Here is a 19,873-nt window from a genome sequence, read left to right on the forward strand (position 1 = left end):
TATATTCACAGTGGTCAAGATAAAGAAACAACTTAAGTGGGTTGAATGGATACAGAAAATATGGTACATAAATACAATGGAATACTATTTAGCCATGAGAGAGAAGAAAATCCTGCCACTTGCAACATGGATGGACCCTAAGAGCATTATGTTAAGTGAAATACACTAAACAAACACTACACGGTATCTACTCATATGCAGAATCTAAAAAAAAAAGTCAAACTCACAGAAAAAGAATAGAAAAGTGGGTATGAGGGACTAAGGGGTGGGGAACAGGGAGGGAGAGGTTGATAAAAGAGTACAAAGTTTTAGCTGTAAGATAAATAAAATCTGAGGATCTTACGTGTATTATTGCGACTGCAAGTTAACAACACTGTATTGTATAATTGAAATTTCCTAACAGAGCAAAATTTAAATGTTCTCACACACATGAAACAACATATAGGGGAATTCTGCAGTGGTCCAATGGTTAGGGCTGTGTTTCCACTGCAGAGTGCACAGGGGTTTGATCTCTGGTCTGGGAACTAAGGTCCTACAAGGCACACAGTGCAGCCAAAGTGAAACAAAAAAAAGGGATAAATATGTAGTTGAAGGATGTGTTAATTAACTAGATGGGAGGAATTCTTTCACAATGTATACATATTCAAATCATCATGATGTATACTATTAAACATGCTCCAAGTAACACCTCCGTATTAATCTATATAAGAATATGAGATAATTCGAAGTATATTTATTTTAGAAACAAAACATTTTGAATTTCTGAAACTACTACATAACAAATCAGGGACAAAGTGAAAGTAAATGGCTTTAAAGAAATATATTGCTTAAATTATGCATTAAAAGTAAAAGCCTTCATGTCTTTTCTTCTCAATAAAAAACATCAGGAAAATAGAATTAGAAATTCAATGATATCCTAACTTCAAAATTGATTTTTAGCAATTCTACACATTAGGAGATAATAATATATTAAAAAGCCACTGGGCAATCTATACATTAAACAGTTTAAAAGCCTTAAACTACCTCTGTCCAAAATCAGGTATCTAATGAAAGGATAAAGCAAGCCAAAAATATAAAGACGGTTGAAGAGATCCACAATAGACAGAGCCATATATGAGAGATCTTTCACGTTCTCTCACTCGTGTACTTATGGTAACTCCCAAATGCCTGGTAACGTCTCAAGGTACCCTACACCTTGCTGTTTACTCACTAAGTCATGTCTAACTCTTTGTGACTCCATAGATTGTAGCCCCCAAGGCTGGAGTGGGTTGCCATTTCCTTCTCCAGGGAATCTTCCTGACCCAGGGATCAAACCCACATCTCCTGCATTTCAGGCATATTCTTTACCCTACCTAATTTGTGAAACTTAAGAATCAAAACAATATGAATATAAACAAGAGTTCATAACAAGCTCCTCATATTGTTTAAGCAATATTGTTTGAGTACCACCCAAAAGAATTTGGTTTTAAAATATCTTGAAGGACATCTTGAATTACCAATATTCAAGTTAAGAATGTAATTTATTTTATGAAAACATTCCATCCATAGGGCACCAAAAGATTATGAACTAATTAGAAAACTTAACAGGGTCACAGCCCATTTTAGTCCTATTTGAAAAATAGGATTCAGGAGCATTGGTTCTCTGAACCTCAGTTTTCAATCTTCTAATTTCAAATATACACCCAGCACTTCAAAACAAAAACCAGAACACAATGAATAAATATACAAACTGATAATTTTTACATAAGTCTAATAAATGTGAAGTGAAAGTCGCTTAGTCGAGTCAGACTCTCTGTGACCTATGGACTGTAGTCCATGGAATTCTCCAGGTCAGAATAGTGGAGTGGGTAGACCTTCCCTTCAAGGGATCTTCCTAACCCAGGGATCAAACCCAGGTCTTCCACATTGCAGGTGGATTCTCTACCAGCTGAGCCACAAGGGAAGCCCAAGAATACTGGAGTGGGTAGCCTATCCCTTCTCCAGCAGATCTTCCAGACCCAGAATCAAACCAGGGTCTCCTGCATTGGAGGCGGATTCTTTACCAACTGAGCTATCAGGGAAGCTAATGAGATATCATTTGACATTAAAAAGAATGAAATACTGATCCATACTATAAAATGGGTGAACCCTGAAAGCATTGTAAGTCCAAGAAGCTAGTTCCAAAGGTATACAATTTTATGGTTTTTAATATATTTACAGGCTTGTGCAACCATTACCATAACCTAGTTTTAGAACATTTTCATCACCCCCAAAAGAAACCTTTTACCTATTTATGGTCACTGTTTCCCACCAGTCCCAGGCAACCACTAATCCAAATATCTATAGATGTGCGTATTTTGTATATTGCATAAATGATCTATCTTAACAGTTCTTCAGATATTCAGCAGTTTATAAACTCTTACTTCAAATGGAAGCCCTTTAAGACTATTATACGAAGACTGTTTTTTAGAATTCATACCACAGATTTTAAACCAGATTTCACACCAGATTTTAAACAGGTGCCAAGAAATGTCACAGATTTTATAAGTCACTCAACTAACCCAGGTTTAAAAGTTTCTGAGCTATTCTAACTGCCCAGCAGGCCTGCCTGATTAAGATGGAGACTACAATTTTGGAAGTAAAAAGCAAATTCATAAAGAACTAGAAGCCCCATGACTAGCAGCAAAGAGGAAGCAGCTCTTCTAGCAAGCATATTATTTTATCCCCAGAATTAAGCAATTGCCAAAATATAGCTCAGAATTGTTTGTACAGAACATTATACAAACATAGATTTTAGAATCTGGGGAAAATGTCGATTCTTACTCCTCTTGGATGACATTATTACTTTATTTCTTCCTTGATTATGAAAATTAATACAACAATATTAGCTGAAGTTAGTGAGAATCTATTATGCAACAAATATCATTCTAAGTCTTTTTGTCACCATTTTCTAAAGAATAACTTAAAAAAAAATCACTCCCACATACCTTATCTTCCCAGATTGTATATTCCAATGGAAGAATAGCAGCAAGGAAGAAGTCCCCTTCATGATGGGTGACTGTCATCAAGATTTGTGAGTTGCCATAAACTTCCAAAGATTTCTTCTGGGTACCTTAGCCACAATCTCCTACAAATTTTGCTTCATTAATCCCCTGACCTCAGTCCTCCACTTTCTCAACCCAAGTCTGTCAGCATAATCTTCAGTCTTATCTATAGTGCTTAACCCGTCACCTGGACAGCAGAGAGAACCTAAGACTGTTTCAATTTCAGGTGATACTCAACTGAACCAGAGAAATGGTCTGATGTACATGAGTAATTTCACACAATTAAAGGCCTCTCTTTCTGCCATTCCTACTCTAAATCATCCATTCTTCCCTTTGGATTTCAAGGTGAACAGAGTCTAACATCAAAGGCCATACTTTAGGGTATTCTTGATCTCACAGGCTAAGTACAGGTTGTAATGGGCCATTTTGGAAAACTGCCAAACTTAGGTAACAGCAAGAGAAATGCGTGAAGAATAGAAAGAAAAGGGTTAGAACTATACAAAGGACAGCAAAAGAGTTACAACAACTGGATTAAAAATTTACCTGGATGTTCTAATAGTCAAGCTAGGCACATATACTGAGATTTTATTATAACATTTATAATACTTGGGTACACCTGCTTAAAAAGTTCAAATTTAAAAAGTGGTTCCTTAGAATTCCCTGGAGGTCCAGTGGTTAAAAGACTCTGAGCTTAGCACGGATTCAATCACTGGTCAGGGAACTAAGATTCCACATGTTACACCACCCTCCTTCCAGCCCACCCCAAAAAATGGTTCTTTAACCAGAGTATCTACCCCTACTGTAGGATACTCCTACTGTAGGACTGCAAGTATTCCCCAGGAATAAAATTGGGAGAATAACTGTGTATTTTAAACTAAAAAGGCTAATAGTAATAAGGACAAAAGACTTGACAGATGTTTGTAAGGAGACAAGGAGAAGGACATGGCAACCCACTCCAATATTCTTGCCTGGAGAATCCAACAGGCAGAGGAACCTGGTGGGTTATAGTCCATGGGGTCTCAAAGAGTCAGAAACAACTAAGCTACTAATCCATAAGGAAATAAACAACTGTATACACTGCTTGATATTATGTTTACCCTCTAACTCAAGCAATCCTCAAACAGAATAAGGTTAAAGTAATCTTTTTTGTTTGAGCCCTATCTGTATATGCCCTCTGCTCAAGCGTACAATATACAATCACTCCACTAGAGTATAAAATGGCTCAATTAACAATTATTAAGCAACTGTTCTAGGTCTTGCTGCAAAAAAGAATAACTAGGAGAGGGGGATAAATTGAGAGGTTGACACTGACACATATATTACTATATCCATGTAATGGCCTACATGGGAAAACAATCTAAAAAAGAAAAAGTAGATATATGTGTAACCAACTGACTTTGCTGTATACCTGAAACTAAAACAACATTGTGAATCAACTATACTACAATAAAAATTAAAAAAAAAAAAAAGTGGAACAGACTCTATCCTTAGGGAACAACAGGTCAACCCTGTCAATGAGCATAAGCATTTCCAACTAGTAACAATGTGAGACTGTGATATATATATATATAACCATAATCTGTGCAAGTTTGTCAATAAATTTTCTTATGAAAATAATAAATAAGTTAATTACTAGGTGACTACTTTTTCCACTGTTTTTGACTATTGTCTTAAATCCATTTGTATCTCTAAATTACACTGTTCTACACTTAAAAACTTTTTTCCTTAGCTTAAGACTGTGCCAATTTTTTTTAATTAGGTGGTTTTTAGGATAATTTATTGTCTTTCTCACATCAATGATTTCAAAATTATAATTCATCTTATTTCATTGAATTCTGATTTTTAAAAAGTAATTTTAACTACTTTATTCTACTCTTCCCTTTATTCAGTGTTTATCATTCCTAACTATTTCTAAGCCACCTCCCCAAAATCAATCACGTATTCTATAATTAGATGTTAAGCATCTAGAAACAGCTGTTAGGGACTAAAAATCTCAAAAGTATTTTAACCATTCACAACATAAGAGAGGCTGTGGCAGAAGGTTGACAGGATTTGACCTATCCTTATACAAATATCTATCCAAATACATTTTTCAACATGGGACCTTCACTCATTTTAATTGGTTCAGTTCCTGAAAAAAAGTGGATTTCAAACAGTATAACTCCAATCAGTTAATTAGGACAAAACTAACCTTTTGCTCTGCTTGCAACTGATCATTTCTTTCTTTCTCATGGTTATGTTCTCTTTCCATTCTTCCAACTTGTTCTCGAAGTTGTGTTGTTTCCTTTTCCAGAACAGCAATTAACTTTAACAGTTCTTCTTTTTCTTTCATGGTTTTCTCGATTTTCAACTACAAAACAGAAACTCAAATTGTTTATAATCCTACAATACATTACAAATTCAGTTTTCCATTTCAAAAAAAGTGAAAAAATTACAAACTATCTTCTTCATATGAATCAAACTCCTTTGCCGTCAGTTAAAAATTCATGAATCTGTCAATGTATGGCAAAAACCACTACAATATTGTAAAGTAATTAGCCTCCAATTAAAATTTTTAAAAAATTAATGAATCATAAATGTAAACCATTTTTGATTGGGCAAAGAAGAAAACATTACAAGAAGGCAGGTGCAGAAGTAATGAATTTTATTATGAAGCTGCCTGCTAATCACTTTTCAAATCAGTACTAAAAATAAGGCATATTTAGTTTCATGAGTGACAATTCTGGGCTTTTCTTATCTTGGGTAATAATCAATGAGAAAAACATGTACCTCTTCTTTAATGGAAATCTTTCAATTTATTAAGAACTTCCTTGTGTGATACATAAGGCCTTCTCCTGTGGGATTACTATGAAGTTTGGGTTCTTTAAGGTCTTAGGAGTGGGAGATGAGAACAAATGTATACCTATGACCGATTCATGCTGATATACGTGGAAGCCAACGCAATACTGTAAAGCAATCATCCCCGAATTAATAATAAATTTAAATAAGATACTAAGAAATAAGTTTCTGTATGTACAAAACAGCCTCTATTTAGGTAAATTAAAACAAACTTTATAAGTAAATGCAAATTTTAGGAAAAAAATGCAGACTTTAACAACATAACTGACTCTTACATGAACCCTAATAGTTAACTTAGTTCAGGAACTCCAGTATTCTAAAAATTACCAAATTAAGGGACCTAAAATAGAAAATAAATAATATGGTCAATATTTTTCTTTCAGCAAGTTGTCTGATTCTAACAGGGGAAGAAGAATGGAGACTCACAACAGAAGCATACATTTAGCTAAAAAAACGTTTTCCCCCAGTATACCCCGAGTTAATTTCCCAAGGTCATGGAAACACACTCTAATTATTTAAACACTAAAATGGCTCTTATAAAAGTTAAAGAGCTGGAAAATTTTTAAATGCTCCGTCTATCTCTTCCATCAGACTAAATGAAAATGACTAGACTAAATGCCCTCAAAAAAGAAAAGTTTAAGTATTCATTGAATTTCTTTTTACTCTATTTTTTTTTTTAATTATTTTGGGCTTTAAACTTTCTGGCAACTTAAAGATTCACTTTGACTCAGTATGACTGAGACATCATAAAAGAACTACTATTTCCCAGTGATTCATTTAATTGACATATACTTTCTGAAGAGTTCACTGAATCTTAAGCAGAAAAAGCAGAAATTTTTAACTAAAATTAGATAAAACTGTATAGAAGTCCAATTCCTGCCCCCAACTTTGTATTCTGGTATCTTTCAAGCATACAAAATGGTTAATATTTTACAATGAACCTCCATTCACCCATAATCTAAACTGAATAATTATTATTTCGCCATGTTTATTTTATAAATACATAGATATGTAAGTTTATGTAGGTTTTTTTTTTGCTAAAGCATTTGAAACATAAATGCAGACACTTCACTCCTTAAGTACACAGGGCAAGCTATCACCTAATAAGTATAGTCTCGTACTTAGCCACTACAATTATTATAGCTAAGAAATTTAACAATAATTTTCTCACACACAATGGGTAGTCCATACTTAAAATAACCCACTCTACCCCAAAAATATCTATTTTTTAAATACCTAAGATCTCATCAAGGTTCACAAACTGAAGAACTGTTACTCAATCATTGGTAATGCCAACAGTGCCCTAAATAATGTCTCATACTTGTACTAATTTGGTTCATTTTTAGTAAACTCATTAAAGATTTTCATGAATGTGGAAACTTAAAACATTTGTCAAAAAATTGTTCAGACTATAAATACTTTATCTCAAAAACATTTATCTAAGAGACAGAAATCTAAATTTTCTCTATAAAGTACAAAGTACATTTTAAAAGAGTAGGAAAAAGAGAATTAAACTGTGCAATGTCCCAATTTACTTGGGAGCACAAAAGAGAGGTAGAGGCCAAAATGCCTGTTGCTTTTCTGTTGGAGGTGTTCTGAAATGAGGGTGGTCTAACAAGTATTCAAAAAACTCCAATATAAACACTGCATTCTTTGTAAGAGCTAGGCCTATTTCAGCATCTTTGACTAGCATTCAAATACCAGGCTAAAAACCTTGATCATCAGGCAGTAACACCACAAAATGTTTTAGTCACCCTATAAAAGTTACATTTCTTTATTTAAGATAAGAGAGGAATTTCTGGAAGGAGGAAGGGAATATATGAAAAACTTCACAATAGAAGTTATAGGTTCCTTCTAACTTTCTTAGTTCAACTGTACAGTATCTATAATCTCGTCCTTTTTCTGCAGTTTCTTTTTGAAGGTAAATAAAACCAAAGACATAAAAGAGATTTACATATAAAAATCCATGTGAGTATAAAGAATAAGTAATGACTTGCTGTAGACTAAATAGGAATGTAAATTAATCAAAAATGTATACTGAACCAATTAAAGTATTTTTTCACAGAAACTCAAACATAACATTCAAATTTGCAAGGTTTAGGGTAAAGACATTGAGAAATATCTTGAAATATGAATGATGTTCTAGTTTCTCCTTTTCAATAAGTACTAAAAATTAAGACATGGCATTTTTTACACCTCTACACAGTAAATTTCCTTTGGTGAAATGACTCCAAAATATTTAATAAAAAACAATATCAAGATTTTTCACTTTTTTAAAAATTATGGTTAATCCAGTTTATTCATTTGATCAGGAGAAGAAATCATTCTAAAAATCCTCAACCTAAATTAAGAGACCGGGATATGCTTCACTATCACATTTTGGACAGAGCATGCTTGGAGTATAGTGAAATAAGGTTCACATCCAATTACAGTTAGACTTACTGCTTTACAAAGGCTTCTCTGGTGGTTCAGACAGCAAAGAATCTGCCTGCAATACAGGAGACCTGGGTTCGATCCCTTGGTCAGGAAGATCCCTGGAGAAGGGAATGGCTACCCACTCCAGTATTCTTGCCTAGAGGATTCCATGGAGAGAGGAGCCTGGTGGGCTACAGTCCATGGGATAGCAAAGAGTCAAATACGACTAAGTGACTAACACACACATTATTGCTTTATACTGCTTTCCCATCAGGCTCACCCCCACATCTGTACTATTCTACAATCAACAGATTAGGCAATCCCTAAAGGAGAAAGGTTAGGGTAAGGGAACATTAGGAGTTTTAGGTCGAAATTATCTCAGTAATTACTTATTGCCAATCTATATACTATTCACAAAATACTAATAAGCCTAGGGACAGTCCCTGCCACAGTGAAATCAGTAACATAATTGTGACAAAAAAATATATTTTAAGTTCATTAGTTAAAAAGCATTTGATTCTCAGGTTATACTCTTGGACAACCTGAAAATTCTTAAAATGCCAGCCAACAAAAATTCTGTTTCTAATTGAGCAACGACTGATTTGTCTTTAAAACTATTTTAAAGCCACAGTTCATAACAAAAAATATATTTCATAATGTAAATTTATCAATCACCCAGTCACTGTTGGTACCTACCTCAAGAAGGCCAGCTTTTGTGGTCACCACCAACATATCAGAATTTCCTTCATCTTCCATAGTGAGCAACTCTTCAACTGGAGAAGCAGCTCGAAACTGAAAAGGTGTACTTGCTCCACGAATTTCGCCCTTATGAGTAACATAACAGAACTGATAAAACTCTCCATCATCATTTGGAAGGTAATATCCTAAAAGGAGTATAAACAAAAAAATTATTTATTGTTATTAAATTATTTGTATTTAACAAATCTTGCCATCTCCTCTTATTCCTGACCTTGTTTCTAGACACTCAAGATGTCTTTCTTTCCTCCTTCATAAATCGTCTATCAAAACCAGACTCTTCCTTCTTCTCTAAATATGCCCATATTTTTCTTATCTTAGGTCTAAGATTATACTTTCAGAACATTCTTTCCCTGCAGTTTCACTCAGATAAAACTAATTCATCTGGGAGAGTCAATTATGTAGTTTTCAATGAGAAAGAGGCTGGAGAAGGAGCAATGAAAGAGTAAGCATAAAAATCTAGGAGGACTAGGGGTAGAAATATATCAGTTAAAGAAATGTTCTCTCAAATGACATTAATTAAATGCAAAGGAGAGATATTAACAGAAGGAATATACCACACATGTGAATTGTGTAAGGCCAAAAAGAGGATGAGGTCTACTTGTGCAGAACAAAAATAAGCTTTGGAACCACAAATATTTATTCTGGAATCCCAGCTCTACCACTAATTATTATATATTTAACCTCCCTGAGCCTGTTTCTTATCTGTAAAAGATATCCAAAGACAGCTATCTCAAAGCTTCAAAGTATCATGGATTATGTATACCATCTAGCCCACTATCTGACAAATGTTTTCAATATTTGTTCCTTTCTTCTTTAGCTCAACTGCTACCCTCTTAAATTTTGCTGGATTACAGCTCAAAATTAATCTTTACCTATTCTCCAAAGCTCCCATGGTATTTTTTTACATGTAAAAAGGGATAAAAAGAAAAAAAAAAAAAACTCAGAGGACTCTCCAGGTGGTCCAATGGCTAGAACTCCGAGCTCTCAATGTAGGGGACTTGGCTTAAATCCCTGGTCAGGGAACTAGATCCTACATGCCACAACTAAATATATAGTGTTTTGCAACTAAGATCTGGTGCAGCCAAATAAATAAAAATTGAATTAATTTTTTTCAAAAATCCTACACAGTATGCTTTGCATTACCATTACATACATGCTTTATAGGCAACATCCATCCCTGGAGAAGAAATGGCAACCTATAGAGGAGCCTGGTGGGCTACCGTCCATGAGGTTGCAAAGAGGTGGGACACAACTGAACACATACACATAAACCTCAGAAATGCTAAGAGCAGATTATTAATAAATATCAAAATTCTGAAATCTCCCAGAATGACTTGAAAAAAGAAAGCACTCAATGATAGTGAAATGAAATACATAGATCAATCTGTTCACCTTATCTTCAATATTGATTTTGACCCAGAAATCTATATTCACTATGCCTATTACTACTTCAGATCTTGAAAATTTTAGCCTTTATTATTATGATATCAATTTTACTTGACTTCCTTCTTTAAAAAATAGCTGATCTTTGTCCATGGGGGCGGGGAGGCAGAGAAAATATAGTATTAGCCTGAAATATCTGGTGGTTCTTGATAAGAAAGAAGTTCTCAAAACACCCGGCGGGGGGGGGGGGCGGTCAGAAACCACGGTAGTCCATCTGACAGAGTTTCCAGTAGCCAAAAAAGGCCAAAACAATTTGAGCAACAAAAAAATGGTTCAGTTCAGTTGCTCAGTCGTGTCTGACTCTTTGCGACCCCATGAATCGCAGCACGCCAGGCCTCCCTGTCCATCACCAACTCCTGGAGTTCACTCAAACTCATGTCCATCGAGTCAGTGATACCATCCAGCCATCTCATCCTCTGTCGTCCCCTTCTCCTCCTGCCCCCAATCCCTCCCAGCATCAGAGTCTTTTCCAATGAGTCAATTCTTCGCATGAGGTGGCCAAAGTATTGGAGTTTCAGCTTCAGCATCATTCCTTCCAGAGAAATCCCAGGGCTGATCTCCTTCAGAATGGACTGGCTGGATCTCCTTGAAGTCCAAGGACTCTCAAGAGTCTTCTCCAACACCAGAGTTCAAAAGCATCAATTCTTCGGCCCTCAGCCTTCTTCAGAGTCCAACTCTCACATCCATACATGACCACAGGAAAAACCCTAGCCTTGACTAGACGGACCTTTGTTGGCAAAGTAATGTCTCCGGTTACATTAGACTTTATCCCACAGAAAAAAATAAATTTCCATGAATCCATGGAGAAGAGAACAACTCTTCCTAACATTACAATTCCAACTAATAATGTACAAGAAATGAGAATAAAAAGGCATCATCAGACAAACACAACAACAGTAATTGTAGGTAAGATCCACTGATGGATACTAAAATTAATGGGTCAAAGTTTGAGGCAAAACAACATTTGCTTATCTCAAAGTTGCTCCCCATAATATTCATTAAATTACAAAGAGAAAAATACTAACTTTAATGTAGAGAAACCCAGCAGACATCACCTTAACTAAGTGATCAAAACTAACATTACTAGAAATTAGACATTCAGACATTCAGTAATTCAATTAGACATTCAGTAATCTCTAGTACAATGCAATGAAAAGAATACATCACTTTCATGGTAATCTTCCTGAAAATGTATAGCCTCAATCTAATCACAAGAAATGATCAGAAAAACTCAAAATGAGGAACATTCTACCAAAACAAAACTGAAAACTACTCTTCAAAAATGAAAGGTCATGAAAAACAAGGACAGAATGAGGAACTATCACAAACTGGAGAAGAAGATGATGATATGACAACTAAATACAATGTGGGATTATGGACTAGATCCAGGAACAGAAAAAAGGAAAACTACTGGAAACACTAGTGAAACCTGAATAAAGTCTGTACCACTGTAGTCAATAGTGTTGTACCAATGTTAAATTTGTTTTTTGTTTTTTTTTTTAATAAACGGTTATACAACATGTCAACACTAAGGGAAGCTGGCTGAAGGGTAGATGAAAATTCTGTATACTATTTTTGCAACTGTACATCTAAACTTATTTCAAAATACAAAGTTATTTTTTAAAATAACAGAGAATTCCCTATGGATCCAGTGGTTAGGACTGTGCACTTCCAGTGCAGGGGGCACAGGTTCCACTTCTGGTTGGGGAACTAACATCCTGCAAGCCACAATAAATTTATCTAGCAATAAATTGTTGAAGTTTTTTAAAACTCCATCCTCTTAATAACTTCTACTAAATTTATTAATCCGTGGCTGAGTAAACTTTGCAAATGGCCACTACATTTACTTTAAAAGCTTAAACAGAAAACAAAAGTAACAGTGAAAACAAAAGTAACAGTTTGACTAAGCAGCTCTGGTTCGGACATGACTAAAGCAACTTAGCATGCATGCATGCACTGGAGAAGGAAATGGCAACCCACTCCAGTATTCTTGCCTGGAGAATCCCAGGGACAGAGGAGCTGCCGTCTATGGGGTTGCACAGAGTTGGACATGACTGAAGCGACTTGCAGCAGCAAGCAGCTCTGGTATCACAGCATTAGAAATTCTACAGACTAGATATTCAAGGTCTGCTTTTTTTAATATCACAAAAATAACTCACTAGAAAACATGGCTCAGGATTTCTCTGGTGGTGCAGAGGACATAGGTTCAGTCCCTAGTCTGGGAAGATTCCACATACCACAGAGCAACTAAGCCCATGTGCCACAATTACTGAACCCGTGCTCTAGAGCCCTCAAGCCACAACTACTGAACCACGTGCTGCAACTACTGAAGCCCACTCTCTTAGAGTGTCTGTGCTCCCACAACAAGGGAAGCCACAGCAATGAGAAGCCTGCACACTGCAACAAAGAATAGCCCCTCCCTGCTCACCTAACTAGAGAGAGCCCATGCAAAACAATGAAGACCGGTACAGAAAAAAATCTAAAAATGGCTCAATACCATTTAAGACACAAAATACAGTTATTCGGAGTTGAGATTTAAAGCTACCTAGAAATAGATCTCATCAGATTAATAACAGTGAAAACAGGAAAAAGTAAAAACCAAATTCCAAGTCAAATTTTATAGCCTGTAACATTAGCAATCAAATTATAGGAAATAAATAAGGGTTCATTTAGGAAAACAATTATACCTATGCATATTTTATTAGTTGCTCTGAGTTTTGCATTTCAGGGTTCTCATCACTACTCCACAAAATGAGCAAAATTATTTGGATTATGCTTAAAATTCCTTCTACCTCTAATATTATATAACCACGTTTTTCATGATTCTATCTTGAGTTCACTACATAACAAGTTCTAGGCAAGCAGAAGCTTCTCTTTCTGAATTTCAAAGTAAAAATTATGATGAATTTTCAAAAATATGTAAATTAGCTCCCAAGAAAATCCTTTTACAGTATAAATAGAAATAAACTGGATGTACTTTTTTTTTAAAGTGCTTTTAAACTTTTTGCTATCATAAATAAGCAAATTCATTAGTCACTATAACAAATTTTGTTAAGCTTCCTATTCTAAGAAAACTAATCACATGAACAATTACCGGAAATAAAGCCACAACTTTGAATAACAAATATAACAAAATCAGTTCCAATATACACATTTGAATTTGATCATCTAAAAAAGGCCATGAATTAAAAGATAAACTACATATATAATTTGTAAATTTCTTAATCTATAAAACATCTATGAGGACCTAAATCTTTGTCTTTATTACAAGCACAAATTGTATCCTGTGAATATGTGTTTCCTGTCACAGTATATAAGGAAACTTTTTCTATTAATATATATGCAAGCTAAATATGATCACATTGCCAACTGATAAACCTCGTTAAGTTTTTTTAAAAACATAAACCACCAAAAGCCAAAACACTACCACCACCTAATGCTAGCAAAGATGTAATCCACAACAACTCTCTCTCATTGCTGGTGGGAATGCAAATATTGCCACTTTGGAAAAAGTTTGATGGTTTCTTACCAATGCATGCTAAGTCACTTCAGTCATGTCCAACTCTTTGCAACCCTATGGACTATAGCCAACCAATCAGGCTCCTCTGTCCATGGGATTCTCCAGGTAAGAATACTGAAGTGGGCTGCCATGTCCTCCTCTAGGGGAAATTCAGAAAGAAAAGCTTCTCTTCCCATGTAGCACTAGTGGTAAAGAACCCGCCTGCCAACGCAGGATAGAACACACGTCTCTTTACATCCCCTGCATTGGCAGGCAGGTTCTTTACCACTAGTGCTATATGGGAAGAATATATTTCAAAATATATTCTCACCATACCAGTAATCATACTCTGGTATTTATCCAAATAAGCTGAAAACTTACACATCCACACAAAAACCTGTGTATGGCTGTTTCTACCAGGTTTATTCACAACTGCCAAAACTTGGAAGCAACCAAGATATTAATAGATGAACGAATAAATAAGCTGTTACAACCATATAGGTGACTTTATGTGTATTAAAATATTATACTGAGACAGTCCATTAGCTCCCCCAGACCAAAAACAGTCCACAATATAAATAAGACTAAGAAAGAGCTTTAATACGATCTGAAGTCAGTTCAATTTTAATGCAAAAATCACTCTGCAGCAAATTGTTACAGATTTCTAAATTAAATTGTTGTGTTTTGTTTTTAAAAAATAAAGCAACAAGGTGTTTTGTTTTTTACGTAACAAGAAATCTGAAGGCAGTTACCAGCTGACCTTGATTTGGGAGCTCAGGCATGTTAAGACAAACATATATGTGCTTGTCTTGGCCTTCTACCTCACGGCCACAGAAGGGATGCTGGAGCTCTAGCTATCACCTTTGTGAAGGTGGAATGTGTGGGGAGGGACAATACTAGGTCTATCTAGCTCAAAAGTATTTTTTAAACTCTGTATATAACACCAAGCTAAGACAAAATAAATTTTGTATTATTCACATCCATTTTTATAGGCAACTTTCCCTACAGAATTTCTATTCTATAAATCCCATGAATCATCTTTGTGGTTTTCATACACAATATTTTTCTCACCTTTAATCTTACTATCTAGTATCAGTAACAGCATTATTTTCTCATTTGAAAAAAAAGTTATCCGAAGACTTCAATGAAGACATAAGGAAAACAATGTTTAATTATCTACATAAGGTATCATGAGACCATCACCAGATATTTACACTCTATGACTTTTGATAAAGACAGACACTAATTTAACTTTAGTTACTGGACACACCTAAGCAGATAATTACAACAGGGTACAACATTTTTAATGGCAATAAAACATCTAATTTCACTGAGTTCTGTTTTCAGTTCTTACCTTGAAATGCTAACACACAATTGACTGCTGATCCCTCTACATAATGTTCAGGCATAGGGGACCATAAAAACGTGTAATAATCACGAGCAGTACTCCATCCAACCTAAAGGAGAACAACAAAAAGTAGATATTATAAAGTAAGTGGCTTAATATGAGTGATATCTTACAGCATATTGTTTACTGCATCCTGAAATTAAAGCATGCATTAATATGTTTACAAATCATGGGCATTTTAACAAGCACATCAAATTTTTATTATAGTTCTTTATTAAGCTATAACCTACTGCTATAAAAATCTGTAACAGTAGAACTTCTATGTATTAAAATGCAATTTGATATCCAATTTCCCATGGAAAATCTTAGCACACATATGATAAAATATAAAAACTTATGTTTCATTTAAAATTTGATTTCACAACACCTAAGTTTTTAAAAGTTATTTTATGCCTCAAATTTAAGTGCTTTTTTTAAATTAGATTTCTCCTTCCTCCTTAAATCCACTAATTAAATTTCACTAGTCTCTCATCTTTAGTAAGTCTTGCCTACAGGCATGGTAAATTTTGTAAAACTTATTTTTACTTTTACTCCTAAGGTGTTCACACATACAAAATAACCACCTGTATCCCATCAATCTCTAAAATATTTCCAACTAACAACATGAACCTATACATTATATATCTCAGTTATTTTCCAGATGAACTGTCATAATAATATTAGATATGTTTTAAACAGAAAATAGATATACATTTGCCAGTATATCATGGCTTCCATGATGGCTCAGTGGGTAAGGAATCCACCTTCAATGCAAGATACAAAAGAGACTCAGGTTCAACCCCTGGGTCAAGAAGATCCCCTCAGAGAAGGAAATGGCAACCAACTCCAGTATTGCCTGAAAAAATCCCACGGACAGCAGAGCCTGGTGGGCTACAGTTCAAAGGGTCACAAAAAGTCCAACGTGACTGTGCACACACAAGAAATTATGCATCATCCACAGGGTTTGATTACACATATATTCTATAATTCTGATTGACCTAGGATTAGATATTCCAGACTACTAAAGATGGAAAAATCTTGTATTACTATCTTTAGTCTCTAAAGGAGTGTTTTCAAACTGTAGGTCACAATCCAGTAAAGTGGTGATTTAATTTAGTAATTCATACCCACATTTATTTTTTAATTAGAAAGAATTAGAAAGCATCAGAGTGCATGAAAGCTAAGTATTACTTGATGAAAATTTGTTTCAGTATGTATTCGCATGCGACTCTGCTGGGTCAAATCACAGAATTTTTATTTCTTTCTGTGTCATGGTCAAAAACATTTGAAAGAAGCTTAAGGAAACCATCATGTAAGTGATTTCTCTGACCTAAGGCTCAGTTTTTTTCTCTCAGAATTGTCAGAAGGATTAAATTAGATAATAAACATAAAAGCAGCACTTGGCAGAGTGCCTGACCCACTATGGGCACTCCATAAAAGGTAGTTTTTGCAAGCACTGTATGCTGTAGTAATTAACAGCACAGAAAGTAAGGTTGGACTGCTGAAAAAGATCACTTACTACTTTTAAGATTTCAGACAAGTTATTTTTGTTGCTTCCTCTTTAAAATGGAGATAACAGGGCTTCCCTGGTGGTTCAATGGTAAAGAATATACCTGCCAGTGCATGAGACACAGGTTCAGGGAAGATCCCACATGCCTTGGAGCAACTAAGCCCGTGCGCCACAACTATTGAGCCTGTGCTCTAGAGGCAGGGAGCCACAACTACTGAAGCCTAGACATCGTAGAGCATGTGCTCCACAAGAGCAGTCACAACAATGAGAAGCCCATGCACCACAACTACAGAGTAGCCCCTGCTCTCCACAACTAGAGAAAAACCTGTGCAGCAATCAAGACCCAGCACAGCCATAAAACAAATAAATAAAATGAAGATAACTAACAATCTCAAAGGCTTGTATGTGTATTAAATGAGGTAAGCCCTGTAAAGACACTTGGCACAATGCTGGAATGTGAGTGTCCATGAAATGTTACTATTCATTAATACCCAAGGACACATAACCTATTAGGGACAGTGATCTTAACTCTAAGATATTCTGTCCTTCACTCCCTATCTCCCAATGCTTCTAACATCTCCTGAAAAAGAACCCATATGAAGTATTCCCCAAAAGATAAACCTGGTACAAGTTATACCTTGCATTCTTTGTCCCCATGCCAGTCCATATGCTAGTCTGGAAAGAAATACTATTCTAGAGCTACATGTTTTTTGAAAAACATCTCCCTAACTGAAGAGGTTCTACCTGGACCAGGTGGTTAGAAAACATGCTTAGTGAACCATATATTTGTGATGGCGGACACACAGAACTGCTAATATCACAATTATATATACCTGATTCAAGTGGCACAGGGAACAGCAGTAATAAATACTTATTGTTTTTGAAAAAATACTACCCTTATCTTACAAATTAAGAAACTAGTAGAGGGCATGGACGATGACGGTGGCGCTGGAGCCGTGGTGCGATCCCCAGGGGCCAGTCCTAGAGGGGATGGCTTTGTCCCATCTGCTCTGGGAACCCAAGAGCATTGGGATGCTGTCTATAAGAGTGAACTGCAAACTTTCCAAGAATACGGAGATACAGGAGAAATCTGGTTTGCAGAGTAGGACTCGACTAATAAGGTGGATGCAGAAACACAAGATGCCATCGGATGCTTCAGTGCATGATATTGGCAACTGGCGTTTTCCTGGTTGAACTTGCAAAATTTGATTTCTCTGATGTTACTGGAATTGATTACTCTCCTTCTGCAATACAGCTTTCTGGAAGTATTATAGAGAAAGGTTTATCTAACATTACATTGAAGGCAGAAGACTTTTTGAACCCTTCCACAAAGTTGTGTGGGTTTCATTATCTGTGTTGACAAACGGACGGACGTTTCACGCCATAAGCCTTAATCCTGACAATGCAATTGAGAAGAGGAAGCAATATTTGAAATCTCTCTCCAGAGTGTTGAAAGTGAAAGGCTTTTTTCTAATAACCTCATGTGATTGGACCAAGGAAGAGTTGCTGGATGACTTCGGTAAAGGATTTGAACTTTTCGAAGAGCTGCCCACACCCACGTTCAGCTTTGGCAGCCAATCTGGAAACTGGGTAGCAACACTGGTTTCCAGAAAGCATGAAACTTCACTAGACAGATTCAGTTAGTGCTTTTTTAAGAAGCTCTGCATCAAAGTAGACCTGACACAGAAAATGCAAGTGCAAGTAAATGTTTAGTAAGTACACAGGATGCACATTTTGAGTAGAAATAATGGGTTGGGTTAAAAAAAAAAAAAAGGCTTGTAAGTGGTTGGGTTTTAGAGATCAACCAAAAATAATTTTAAAGTTTTCTTTTGTATTTGAGATGTAAATATCTTTCAGATTAAAAAAAAAATTCCTGTTAACTGCTGAACAGTTAAAACTTTAAAGCAGCAAATGAACTTACAGGGGAGAAAAAAATTAGTAAACGGCAAAGTCAGACTCTAAACCTAAAGTTCAAGCTCTTTACCACGAGGACTCTACTCACTCTTCTCCTAGTAGGATATACTCTCATACTTTCTGAAATTCCACCTCCTTCCTTCCAACAGAGGCACTGACTATACTATTCCTAAATAAAATGTAGTTGACAAAAGAAACAGTAAGGTAAAGGTGGAAAATGCTGTTTCTAGCTGTCGTTCATGATAAGAAAAACATTAATGGGGGAAGTGAGATCTTTTATCACGTAAGAAAAATGTTTAAGAGATATGTTAAGTGGTTTGGTCCTTGCTGTGTTCTAACTGAATCACAGTAATTCAGGCTGTTTTTTATTGTGTGACTACAGAGCTAACTTATACTTTGCTTTCCTTTATTGCATAACACTGGGCAACTCAAAAGAGTGGCAAACCATGCTCTAAAACATCAGAGGTATCCCACACTAAGCCAACCAGGAAATTGGGGCAAGATGCAACCCAATCTGAATATAAAAATCAGCAATACAGGACTATACTTTAAATTCCTTTTGAGGAAGGAAAAACTGAACAACAGTTACATGAGGTGCATGTCAAGCAAACACTTTGAAAAAATAATGTAAAAGTCTCTCAATCTGGAAAGACAGAGTACAGATCCCTTTAGGATAGTTATGTCTAACGTCTAAACTTCAAACAATAGAAGGACAAACAAACAGTGGAAGAAACAGAATTTGGACATCTAGAAATTATGCATGCATTCATGGTTTAAGAACAGTAAACAAATTAGAAAAATCATACCACAGTGTCCAAGACACACACTATTTCTCTTTTATTTTTTTGGTTATCTTGTAAACTTGATCAGATTTCTGGAGTGCAGAGTCCAATCCCTTGAAATGCAAGGGAATTTGCCTTTTAGTCCCTTAGCAGCAAGCATAAAGAAAATTATTACATTTAGAGTTGACAACAGCAAATTTTAAAACATTGATAAATGGCAGAGAGAATTATGATGATACTTAGAACAATGGGGCAGTCAAAGTTACCTACAACTGTCAAAACATATTGCTTTTAGGAGCTACA

General features: G+C 35.5%; 1 protein-coding gene and 1 pseudogene across 1 annotated transcript in view; one reads left to right on the forward strand and one right to left on the reverse strand.

Annotated features, from left to right (window-relative positions):
* The window catches only part of TAX1BP1 (Tax1 binding protein 1), a 91,048-nt gene that overhangs the window by 58,351 nt on the left and 12,824 nt on the right, over positions 1-19,873 (reverse strand). The window contains exons 3-5 of the mRNA XM_040259719.1: positions 15,332-15,434; positions 8,973-9,160; positions 5,215-5,373 (exon numbers count right to left, since the gene is read on the reverse strand). Coding sequence (XP_040115653.1) covers positions 5,215-5,373; positions 8,973-9,160; positions 15,332-15,434 — 450 coding nt within the window. The remainder of the gene's footprint in view (positions 1-5,214; positions 5,374-8,972; positions 9,161-15,331; positions 15,435-19,873) is intronic.
* Positions 17,804-18,629, forward strand: LOC120878240 (annotated as a pseudogene).

Source organism: Oryx dammah, unplaced genomic scaffold (assembly GCF_014754425.2).
Source record: "Oryx dammah isolate SB20612 unplaced genomic scaffold, SCBI_Odam_1.1 HiC_scaffold_18, whole genome shotgun sequence".
NCBI classification, from domain to species: Eukaryota; Metazoa; Chordata; class Mammalia; order Artiodactyla; family Bovidae; genus Oryx; species Oryx dammah.